A 12,364-nucleotide genomic window follows, 5' to 3' on the forward strand; every position below is an offset into this window, starting at 1 on the left:
TGTGGTAAAAAGTTGTAAGAAAAATTTATTTGAAAAACTGAGATCCTGAGTTTGAGTACTTGATTCTTAAACAGAAATACCACAAAATAGAACTGCCAGGAACTTAAAGTTTTTCTGGGAGTTTCCATCAGTGAAGGTTGAACCAGCCACAGATTAGAAGAAAAACACAACTTCTTTTGATTGTTTCCGATACAGTGAATTCCTTCAGCTGCATAAAATTTCAATTAATTTTAACAAACAACTTCAAAATTAAGTGGTTTGACTATTTCTGCTGATTCTCTAGCCAGCGACTAATAGCCATTTTTAGTGTCCTGTTTGGTGTGAGCGTAAGAGAGTGGAGAGGAAGATTCGTCATGGGACTAGATCGTCTATTGCTGATCCAGTTTTCCATGGCTTCCCTTTCATAGGAATAGCCATCTGCAAAGAAACCATCAACAGAAGCTCATATTACAGAGGCTCGGGCACTGTGGCACTGTGTAGATGTTAGCTGTTTAAATGTAAAAGGAAATACATCCAAACAGGAAAACTGAGCTCTGGAATAAGTACACTGTATGTGAAATCTTTACTGTGGGTATAAACAGTTCTGGCTAGTTTCATGTATCTATCTCTGCCTGCAAAGCACCAAAATATATTATGCACAAGTTAAATAAGACTTTCTTTTCAATTTGAATGATCCATAACGTGAAGTAAAAGCTCATTACCATCAATTGCCTAACGAGCTGGCTAAAGCCTGCTGCTCTGCTGAACAGGGGCCTTGTCCCCCTGGCTGACCCAGCCCTGAGCTGCACAGAGCCCTCACCATCTGGCCAGGTTTAGGACTTTGGCCCTTAGAGTTGGTAGCTGAAGCAGTTGATCCTTACAGAACAGAAATTAGGCCCCAGCTAAATGTCAGTCACCCAGGAATCTCTGTGGTGGAATACAAACCTGGGCCTTGCTCCCCTCCTCTAACATAGCTATACTCTTGTCTCCTTATTGAACAAAGCCACCATCATTCCAGCAGTTAGCAGATGTCTTCATATTTTGGCCGCTTTAATTCTCAGAAGTCTTAATACCTCAGAACTGGATGAAGTTAGTTGCTGTTTAAAGAGCAACAGAAAAAATTATACTGATCTTCTGATGCTCTTATGCTCCTCTTTCCCTTCCCCCCAAGAATAGAACTACACAGCACTAGTTCTTCAAAAATGTAACTGTGACACGCTACTGGCATATCACAGTTTCAAAGGCTTGCTGCATTTAAAGGCGTCTCATTCTGTACAAACTTTTAAGTAAGTGCCCTATGGATGGTGTGCTAAGCAGAGTAATGAGCCTGTATTTTGGGGGGGCAGGGGGAGGGGGTGGGGGCTGGTTTGATTTCTTGGTTTGCTTTTTGCCCCACTGAATGCACAATTCCATGCTGCACTTACTGAGCCAGCACTGTAATTAGGCTTGTAATTGTATTTACAAAGGCACATAAAGGAAGGCACATTAAAAAAAGGAAGAAGCTGCTTGATACAGCACTTTTCTCCATATCAGAGCTCTAATTCAGCAAATCAAACATTTATCACAATTCTGGTTTGTTGTAACAGCTATTTAGATCAGTTTTTCTTTCAAAGCCTGATGATCAAGATAGGTGTGGGAACACACAAATAGGCCTATCTTTACCCTCAAGTAATTAGTTTTAATCCATGTCATGCAAAGACATACCTGTGGCAATGACAGGATCGTTCATAAGCTCTCTTGTTATAGGACATAAGAACTCATCAGGAACAGAAACCGAGATCATTGTCATCCTCAGTTCTTCAATTTTCTGGAGAACTTTACTGCGCAGGCCTAGAGACTCTGAAAAATTATTTGTACATGAAGTGGAGAGCAGACAGGTAAGGCAGAGAGGTCAGGTCTTGCAATAGTCAGCAGCTGTGTTACAGAAGACACAGCTCCATCTCACCAAGACCAAGGTCAAGATCTTACATCACATTCTCAGAGCAAAGAAAACAGGTTATCAGAGAGAGAAAGGAGATGCTCATTCAAGTGTTAGTATGGTGGTGGACTCCTAAAATTTAGTTAAATGGGAATTTGAGTAACACAGAAAAAGTTGTTCATTTTAGGCAGATAGTATTTTCCTACTTTGTAAATGCTTGGGCTATGGCAGGTAGAGAGCCATTATTCAAGTCAGATATATGAGGCTGTAATTCCTATACCTTTGTTGATTTCTTTCCCCACAGAGAACTCTATAGCAGGTCATCGGTCACACTACATTCAATTCTCACAGAACTTTCTACTCAGCATTATCTGATTAGCCTCAGCTGGCAATTGCTGCAACAAAGTTTTAGGCTACTTCACTGCTAAGGAAAATGTTAGCATAAACTGAGGAAGCCAAGTGTCTTTCTTGAATGACAATTCCTGACAGATTCCCAGCATCTCTGTTATTTCCAGACTTCAACAAAGCCAGCTGTTACACAGAGATAATAGGATCCAATATAGACCAATTCCACACACACAAAAAAAAGAAGGGAGCAGTCTTCCTACAAGAAACAGTATCCAACTGTACTTTTTAAAAGGCTTCTTACCTCATTCAGCCTTTTGTTATACTTGACCTCACTTTGACAGACATATTCGCACCTAATTTACACATAAATTTGACCATCGAAATTAATAGAGAACTTGTATTTTGAAAGTTCCAGTGCAGTTCACTATCCTTAAACTTATTTCATAATGACCGCTGTGGAATCACTACTAATACAGCACTTCCTTGTGATTCCTTCTAAAATGTAATCACAGTTTTGCAATAAAGCAACAGGACAGTGTATGAACCTGATGTATTAGAAAGTGTCTGAGCCAGGCAAGCTTTGCTTGATCCTTAACAAAAGTCATCATAAAATGCACACTTAAGAATTTCACTGTTTAAGGTTGGTGAAAATGTGCAATTCTAAACGTGGTACTTCTGCAAACTGATAGGAAAAACTATAGACCACCCTATTTACCAAACTGAGAAACATTAATTATAGAGAAAAGCTGAAGTTCCTTTTCCACAGCTTAATAATAATACTACAAGATCGAACAAGGAAAATAGAAACAAAATCAGGTAAGGCCATTTAACAGCATCATTAGTAGAAGTGCATTGTATGTCTCCAGGTATAAGCAAACACAAAAAAGGAATACTGTGGACAATGTAACATTAGGGGGTTTTTAACAGCCCTGGAAATGAACTAAAAAAGGCATTTCAGGGGAAAAAAAATCCATGCATGGAACTCCCAACTTGCTTTGATTCCAATATTTGAAAGTGCTTTAGAGATTAAAAACTCTTTGGATTTCAATACTCTTACCAATTTTTAATTCATTAGCAAGACTTTCCTTAGTAAGATTCAGTAGTTCCTTGCCATCAATATTATTCATTTTGAAAAGTCCAACAAAGTCTGCTAAATCCTGTGTGCAGAGCCAGGCTGAAACATCATCCTCGGACCAGTCCTCAACAGCCACCTTTGATTCATTTTCTACAGTATCTCCTTTGGAAATAAAAAAAGAGTTAAAAAACAAAACAAACAAAAAACCAAATTAAAAACAAACAACACCTTCCCCTCTCCCCCACAAAAAAAACCTCACCACAACCCCCCAAAAGCAACCAACAATGAAATTTTCAGTTCAAATAAACAATGTCACTAACAGACCCTGTTTTTATGTGTTCTCAGTACTATACATTCTTCCTCTAATAAAATAAATGCTTACTAGACATTTCTTTGGGAGGGAGGGCAGTCATTTGGGTTTACCTTTTATCTATTAATTTTCAAAGTTTAGAGGAATTTAATCTCTTAGATGCCTGCACTTCTGACACATTTGAATTGAACAAACAACCAGGAAAGTGTTAGCAGACACTGGAATAATCTTGCACCTCCTTAGAAGGGCACACCAAAATCCAAACTTACTGTTGTCCTTCAAACAAAGACAATATGTACCTTTGTTCCACAAATTTTAGGTGCTGGTGTTGTGGATGCTAAATGCAAGAAGCAAGCAGGGAGCACATTGTCTGTGGAAAAGCAAGTCACATATCTTCCTCAGACTGGCCTGAGAATGTGGCCTGAGAAATCATGAGGAATCAAAATAATCCTTAGAGACAGAAGACAGCCTTGCAGGTGTTGTTGGTCACTTTCTTGTTTTGTTGCAAGAGAAGGTCTAAGGGGTGGTGTACACATGCTGATATGTAGTTTACTGACCAATAAGAGTTTTACCTTTCCAGACCTTCTTGTACTTGTCTACAAAAGAAAATCTGGGGTAATAAACCATGCTCTCCTGAACAACCCAGGAGAGAGTCTGTGTCATACTTTTGCCGTTCCCAACACAGTGCAACACTGGTGTAATTTGTACCATTAGTTATCCTATGTTAATGGCATTAATGTCATTTGTACAATTAGTTTTTCACCTGTAATGACTAGTAAGATGCATTTATAATCGGCAATTAGCATTATTTTCAACTCATCACAAATTATGCGTGTCCAAGAGGTTTTTCAGCACTCAGGCGATAATATTTATCTCTTAAATGCTGTCCAGAGAATATGCAATTGCAAATACAAAAAGAAACAGATACAGCAAATTAATGAAATTAAGATATGTTTAGTATATTTTTCTTTATAAAATATCAAAAAGAGAATACCTCTTCTTGGCATTAATCAGGTCAATTAGAAGAAAAAAACATGCACACAATCCTGATTTTACACATTAAGTGCAGGTAAGAATAATGGATTTTTGTATCTTTATGGTGTTTTGAATTTAAAGAACAGATTACAAATACTTCACACACTGACCTGCACAGGGTTGCTTAAGGTCAAGCTGCCATATGTGCACAGTTTTATCCATTGAGCCTGTGGCAAGTAAGGGACTATGTGGTGCAAAAGCACAAGTTGTAACATATCTACAAATAAAAAAAAAAGTCTGAAAATTCGTGAGAAAAGGACTTTTTTTTATTTATGGAATACAATGATCATGCTGATTTCTTACCTTGTATGCTGAGACAAAGTATGAAGGATATTGCCAGTACTCTGTAAAAGAGTTTTTTGTGATTTTAAGTCTTAAAGAATAAGAAATTGTTTCTTCACTTGCATGCATCCTTTCAAAACAGAGAATACTGGTTCTTGAAAGGTGACAGAAACTAACTTCAGAGTAATTATGCAACCTTGACAAAGCTGATCAGCAGCAGAGTCAGAAATGCAACTTGAATTTCCTGCTTGAAACCCTATTTAATTCCCTGGAGCACTGCTCTCCTGCACCCTCAGCCAGCATGGAACATGCAGCGAGAACAGTTCCAGAAATACTGACTGAATTAAATCCATATTGGTGGTTGGTTGTGTAAATAAAGACATTTATTCTACAAATCTTGTATTAGAAGTTACTGAAAGGGTCATTGTGGGGGTCAAACCACAATCCTTCAACTGGACCAATAATCAACCATACCTATTTGGCCTACTCTCTATTTGGCCACTAAACACTACTAAAAAACTAAATTCCTGAATTTTGACAGTTTTAACTTGCTATTGAAAGACTTTCCCTCCTATGAAAAATAGCATTTCTTTGACAGGTACAGACAGGTTGGCAAGATGATCAGCAAACTTATTCTGAATCCCTAATTGATCAGTCAGCACTCCAGTATTTTGAGCTGTCCAACATGATCAAAGTGCCCTAATATAGGCTGAAATGTCTCTCCCTTCCACAGAGGTTTATTGTCCCCACTTTTCCCCACAGAATCACAGGACAGTTGGGGACCTCTGGAGATTATATAGCCCAACCCCTTCTGCTAAAGCAGCATCACCTAGAGCAGGTTTTAAGTCCAGGCAGGTTTTAAGTATCTCCAAAGGATGATTTCACAACTAGAAAACTCATTGTCCCATCTGATATAGATCTAAGGCCACAAAAGCTGATGAACGATATTAAGAAATACTTAGGCTGTGGTTTCCTTCATCTTTCAATTTTCTGAGGCTCCCAAACTCTAGAGGACATCTTACATACCTGCCTAAACTTCAAACTACTAAAATAAATAGGGCAAAAATTTTGTGCAGGTTTTGGTGAAAAACTTTAATGCTAATTAAAAAAAAAATAAAATGTATCAATACAATAGGTATGTGCAGGGCAAGCTGAAGAAGTTTAAAATTTGTTCATCCTTCATTTTCAGCAAAATTATTAATACTATACAGTACTAAAAGTATATATAACACAGGTGAATCACAAAGGTATTACAGAAAATGCTTAAACAATATGTTTTAATGACATTGTACTTAGCATAAAAATTTTCTTGAGTTTTTTAATGTTTCCATTTTATATGCACTTTACATATAGCTAACTACAGAGTTTCTGTGATCACCATTCCTGATTTTATGTCAAAAGGTACAGTCCTCCTTGATTTGGAAGCTAAGCTAAGGTTAGGATAACAAAAAAATTCTTCCACTTCAATATGAATCTTGTAATACTCCTAAGTATGGAATTAATCAAGTAACACCCTACTGCAGAGAAATCAACTGACAAATCCTCACAATGTAAATAAAAAGTGAGAAAGACAATCAACTCTCAGGAGATATTTTTTTCCTTAGATTCCTTCCCCTCCTACCCTCAAATGCACAGTAAATATTTTGGCTTGGTATCATTTGTATTCTTTAGTATTTTTTCATTGCTAAGACACTGCAGAAACAGTGCTCATATTTAAAGAGAACACCCCAACAAATGGTCTTGTATCATGCTATACTTACAGTTTCATAGATTATGACACACTTGTCCACAGACCTTAAAAAAAACACATTGACATTAAAGTGATGCAGAGAAGGAAAAGGAAACCATTTCATTAACCTTTTCCAAAACCTGAGATTTCAAACTCGATCACCTACAAGACACAGACCAATTGTAAAGACACTTCAACAGCTCTAGAGGTCATAGAACTATAAGAACTATTACTTGATAATAAGTATTTAGAAATCTTCAACTCCTTTCAACTTTCTGTTTTATAATATTGAAGTGTGAACCTGGAGAGCTGGACATTTCAACAAGGTGCTGCTTACCCCGAGACTATCAGCCGTCCATCACAAGAAAATGCACAGGCCAGAACTGGGGCAGAGTGCCCATGCAGTGTGCATTTATATTTTAACTGAACACCTAAAAACACAAGAAGTAAATTATTACATTTGGCCATATTTGACAAGCTGTAACATAAGCTATTTTAAGAAGCCCAAAGCTCCACCAAAGATGTGACTCTGTAACATATTGTTTACAAAAAAGGGAATAAAAAGATCACAGAGACAACTTCCCCTTTTAATATCTCCAACTTTCTCACTTTGTAGTCTAACCATGTCTCACAAGGTTTTAGATAATTAAATGTGTATCTGGACATACAATATTTTTATATGAAAGAGATGACAAAAAAGTACCCACTGAAGATACTTTTGGCAATTTACCTAGTCTCCACATTTAGTTTCTGCAGAAGCAAGTATTCTTTTCTCCAGCCCTTATTCAAGGCCCAGCATGGAAACAAACCTTTCCCTGGCCAGGCAGATTAAGAGGTTTCAACCTATCCACCTTGAAAGGCCACAGTAAAATTTTTTTTAAAGCTTTACTTTCAATACTTGTTCATAAATAGATTGCTAAATAAAATCTACATGGTGTGGCATCACAAAGTGCTGAATGCCTTAGCTGTTCTCCAGCTAATAATTAAAAGAAAGCTTTCAACTTGTGGTTAGTTTGGCTGTGAATCCAGTAGTATAAATTTGATTTTTGATTTAAGTTGGCACTGAAGACCTAGGATATTGGTGTATTCAAAAAACATTTCTATACAAACCTAAGAAATCTGCAAACAAAATAAGCCAGAGTTTGATCTGATTATCTTGTCCACAGGAAGCCATCTGGAAGTATTTGACTCCATTTTCACTATCTGACAAAATAAAAATATATAAATGGGAGTCAGAAACATTAAAAATACCAGCAGATCAGTAAACTACATTAACATAAAAATCATTGCAAAAGTTCTGAAACAGTTTGGATGTAAGAAATAGGTATTCTTTCCTGAATAAGTAGATAAAGACCAGAGCTGTGCTCATGTTTTAAGTTTTCTTGATGAGAAATGTTTGATTGCTTTGATTATACTGCTAGAGTATTTGAATATAAATGATATGGTTATATCAGTTTTTTGAGTAATTCTCAGAATTAACCACATACACTTGTACAAAATTAGAGTATCTGACAGGGAATTTTCATACTGTTACACATTTAATTTCTTAATTTTATAAACTGCCATTACATGATTGCAGTCCAACCAACCACTCAGTAAATACTGCATTAAGAGTGAAATACAACAATAATAGTCTTACAGCTTTCCCTTCTTGATTCAGTGGCTATGAACATTTCTGAATTACCATGTTCCACAAGTGGGCTGTTAGATGCATAAGAAAGTGGTTGGAGAGTTGCAACCTGAGAGTCCCAATGGACCAGTGGTGTCCCTCAGGGTTCTGTATTTGGAACAGTGTTATTTAAATTAAGAAAAATTTAATAGGGAGCAAGAAGGGAGCAAGCACACCCTCAGCAAATCTGCAGATGACACCAAGCTGAGTGGTGCAGGTGACACAGCAGAAGGACAAGGATCTGGGAGAACCCCAGAGGGACCTGGACAAACTCAAGCACTGGCCCATGGGAACCTCAAGTGCTGATGCAGCAACTAGACTGGGGCAACCCCTGGTAACAATCCAGGCTGGGGGGTGAACAGATGGAGAGCAGCCCTGAGAAGAAGGACTTGGGGATGCTGGTGGGTAAGAGGCTGTGAACACTGCACCCATTGCCAGGATCAGTTCCAGCTTCACCTTGGCCTTCTTCATCCCCTCCCTACACAATCGTAATTCATCTCTATACTTTTTCCTGGTTACATGTCTTTGTTCCCACTGCCTGTACATTTACTTCTTGCTTTTTAGTTTGACCAGCCATTCCTGACTCAGCCATGCCAGTCTCTTGCCCTCCTTGCCCAGTTTCTGGCTCCTGGGGACCACTGACTCTTGCACTCAGTAGAAGACTTCCCCAAAAATCTGCCAACTCTGTTCCGTTCCCTTGTCCCCGAGGGCAGTCACCCACTGAAGAGCTGGAAGACTCAGGAGCCTGCCTCTACTCCTTACCTGACCTATATTCCTTAAGATTGCAAACTCCACCACAACTGCTCTAGATCACATGAGCTCCTAGGCAGCCGTGACTGAATCCACTTCAAAAGCAGAAGAACCACCTGTCACAACCTAAAGCACAAAGAACCTATCTGTCACTATGGATCAAAACTTGCTCTGAATAAAGCAGGTAAAAAGAACCTCAGTTTAAAACTATCACTATTTGTATTGGATAAGCACTACTTGTATGCATCTCATAATGTGTTAAATCTGCCCAAAATTCCAGAAGGTTCAAGCACTGATGACGAAACAGCAACACACAAAAGGAAATATGTTGACTTTCAGTAATATACAGATTAAAAAAATCAAGAATGATAATAAATCTGCCAGAACAAATCTACAGTGTAGAAAATACCTGCTTTGTTGCCTGTTTCACCTTATCTTGGCAAGCTGTAATTTTTAAACCAAGAGAATAATCTCAATATGAAATGGAGTGGTGGAAATTACACACTGATCTGTTCCAGCTGCAATATATTTTTTTGCCCTCAGATGCAACTCTTAGTTCATGATGGAATTTTTTGTGCATTATTTTCACCACAAAAGATCCTACACCTTTCAGTGGACACACATTTGTTTGATTTGATCAATCACTAATTCTCTGTTCTGAAGTGTATGTTCACATCCTTCTTCCTCAGCTTCCTCCTGCTCCTTTCTTGCCTTCTTCCCCACTGCTTCTCTCCTGTTTTATTCCTGCTCTGCACCACCTCTTAGATAGGGTAGTACTTATTGCCAGGTTCAGCACTTGAAGATGCAAGTGGCTGCTCAGTTATAACTTTTGGGGCCCTTGAAATGGCAGCTTGTGTATTCTGAATACAAAAACCTAAATGTGTTGATGAAGATCACTTTGTCTCAGCAGTAGATCTGGAAAGGACGAAAATAAACATACAAGGTGGTTAAGTCAAGTTGCTGAGTTACTTCCTAAAGCTTCCAATGAGGCTTCTTCCCAATTTCCTAACCTCCATTGGAAGCAAATGACTTTGTGGGCAAATGCTAAAACAGCTCTAAGATTTCTGAACATCTTAGTGGAACACAGGAAATTCTAGGCTCATTACTCCTCCAAATTCCTCTAAATGACAGAGTCAGGTGCAGGAAAATACCCTATCTGTTCATATTCCACAGTTCAAGCATTTAGCTTACTAGGTTTACAGCTCTCTGCATTGTTTTAATCCAGTCCTGCTCCTTGAGAACCAAAGTATGAAAGAGTCAAGTGGGAAAGGTAATCAAGCACTGCATCTTCTAACGCCATTGTCTGCCACTGGGTAATTAGCTACTTAAAGTTATCGCTTTGTTTGTTGACCTATTACATTCCTTGCCACCAGCCTGACCACAACCTTTACTTAAGAATACTCAGAATATTCTAAAACATCAGCTCTTCACAAGGTCATTTGTATCTTGAGCACCAATGGCAAAAAGAATATGAAATAAAGAGCTAGGGAGAAAAAAAAGAAAAAGTATTAATTTTTTTAAATGTTCCTCCCCTAATGAGTTGAATAACTAACCAGATACTGGATGTGAAGAAATATCACAGCAGGTAACGCCAAGATCATGTGCTTTTTCATTATACAGGCATCTCATTTTATCATCCCAAATGGTTAAATCACCACTTGATGATCCAGTGACAAAGAAATTTCCACTGGGAGAAAATGCACAAGCCATCAAAGAACCACCTTTAACTTTTCCAGATCTGAAAAGCAAGAGTACACAGGATTTGAATTTAGAGTAGGTAAAGGTCTACAAAGTGACCTCTTAAATGCAGTCTGATGCAATACACCAAGCTCTTCTAAGGTTTGCACTTTGGAACTAGCTAACAGAGGAAAGAGAAACTCAAATCACCTATGAAAAGAGAGCAAAATAAGTTCTGCAGCAGGGACCAGACCTGCTCTTTGACAGCTGGAGGAAAAACATTAGATGGCAGCCCAAGGCAATAATTGTAACTGAGCGATAAAATAATTCTCAAACTAAAGAAAATTTGCAAGGATTTAACATTAAAAGACATAATGCACTGTTAAAATTCCATGGCAGGATAGATTTTAAAAGTCAAAGATAAATACACAATTATCATTAACACAGATTTACATGTACACAAACAAGGGGAAAAAAGACTGACAATTCTTCTGGTTTTAGAGACAAAGAGAACACCTACCAGCCCATATGATAAGCTGTAGCTGAGTAGAATACTTTGTGATTTATGATGTGGGATTAATTTTGAACCACTTGTACACCAGAAAAAGCAATGTGGAAAAGAAATTCTGTATTTTAACTAAATCGGCCAAAGCACTTTGTAGAACTGATCTTCAAAGAAAATTTCTAGCAGGAATGGAAGTGTGGTCAACTGTCAGGAAGGAAGTGGGGTCAACCTGACATCCTTTACATTATCTGATAACCTAATCAAAAGAGTCTCATTCCTTTTAATGGACACCAAATCCAGCCAAGCATGCATAGCTGAGTCTTTAAGTGCAAGGAGAAAATCACAGCCATGAGAAACAGTCACATGGCAAGAATTGTCAGTCCTATTTACTCTATTGTGCTTTGTAGAACAGCTGCTAATTCTCTTTTACTGACAGAAATTCTATTTACGGCCGGAGGTGTAAAACTTAATGTCACAGAAGACAAGTCAATACATTTTCCTCAGTGTCACATTAATCAGACCCATGACCTTCTAAAAAGCATTGTCTCCCTTAATTATTTTATTAAGAACACTGTCAAATCCACTATAGTGCTTCCCATTTTTATATGTACAATCCTTTATCTTTACCACCACTTTTACAAATTTCGTTCTTTCATACAAAAAGTTGCAGATTTTGCTCTGAAAGCAACAGTAAAATAAATAGCATTGTGCAGGCATTTAAAACTTGCAGACCAAATACCAGTTTTGTAACTTAACTACTGGACAGGAAATAGAGACCACTAAGAAATACACGTAACTCAACTTGCTTTCTTGATCACATCCACCATAGAAATCATTTAAATAGCCATCTTACTTCATAATTTAAACCATCATTTACAACAGCTGAGTAGATAAGGAGCAAATATTATGTAATTTCATTATAATTACCATTATTTTATTATAATTACCCATATATTTAGTCAAGCGAGAAAACAGTGTGGTAAAATGTTTTGTCATTTTCAGCATCAACACAATCAACTGTTTCAAGAGAAACAAAGGACCACAGATGGACATCAGATGGTCAGCTAACTTCCTCTGACATAACTTC

The 12,364-nt window shown here is 37.7% G+C and overlaps 1 protein-coding gene across 9 annotated transcripts in view; it reads right to left on the reverse strand.

Moving 5' to 3' along the window:
• Window positions 1–12,364, reverse strand: part of WDSUB1 (WD repeat, sterile alpha motif and U-box domain containing 1) — a 17,018-nt gene continuing 4,654 nt past the window's right edge. For 6 of the 9 annotated variants that reach the window (XM_019007360.2, XM_015634164.3, XM_015634167.3 and 3 more), the window contains 9 exons: window positions 10,649–10,833; window positions 7,787–7,879; window positions 7,014–7,107; window positions 6,708–6,741; window positions 4,969–5,009; window positions 4,776–4,882; window positions 3,303–3,482; window positions 1,684–1,818; window positions 1–417 (listed from right to left, as the gene is read on the reverse strand). In XM_019007360.2, coding sequence (XP_018862905.1) covers window positions 263–417; window positions 1,684–1,818; window positions 3,303–3,482; window positions 4,776–4,882; window positions 4,969–5,009; window positions 6,708–6,741; window positions 7,014–7,107; window positions 7,787–7,879; window positions 10,649–10,805 — 996 coding nt within the window. In that variant the 5' untranslated portion in view covers window positions 10,806–10,833 and the 3' untranslated portion in view covers window positions 1–262. Of the gene's footprint in view, window positions 1,077–1,683; window positions 1,819–3,302; window positions 3,483–4,775; window positions 4,883–4,968; window positions 5,010–6,707; window positions 6,742–7,013; window positions 7,108–7,786; window positions 7,880–10,648; window positions 10,834–12,364 lie in introns of all 9 variants that reach the window. The other 3 variants (XR_001522689.3, XM_015634168.3, XM_019007361.2) reach the window with 3 other exon arrangements.

The sequence above is a fragment of the Parus major genome, chromosome 7 (genome assembly GCF_001522545.3).
Source record: "Parus major isolate Abel chromosome 7, Parus_major1.1, whole genome shotgun sequence".
Lineage (NCBI taxonomy): Eukaryota > Metazoa > Chordata > Aves > Passeriformes > Paridae > Parus > Parus major.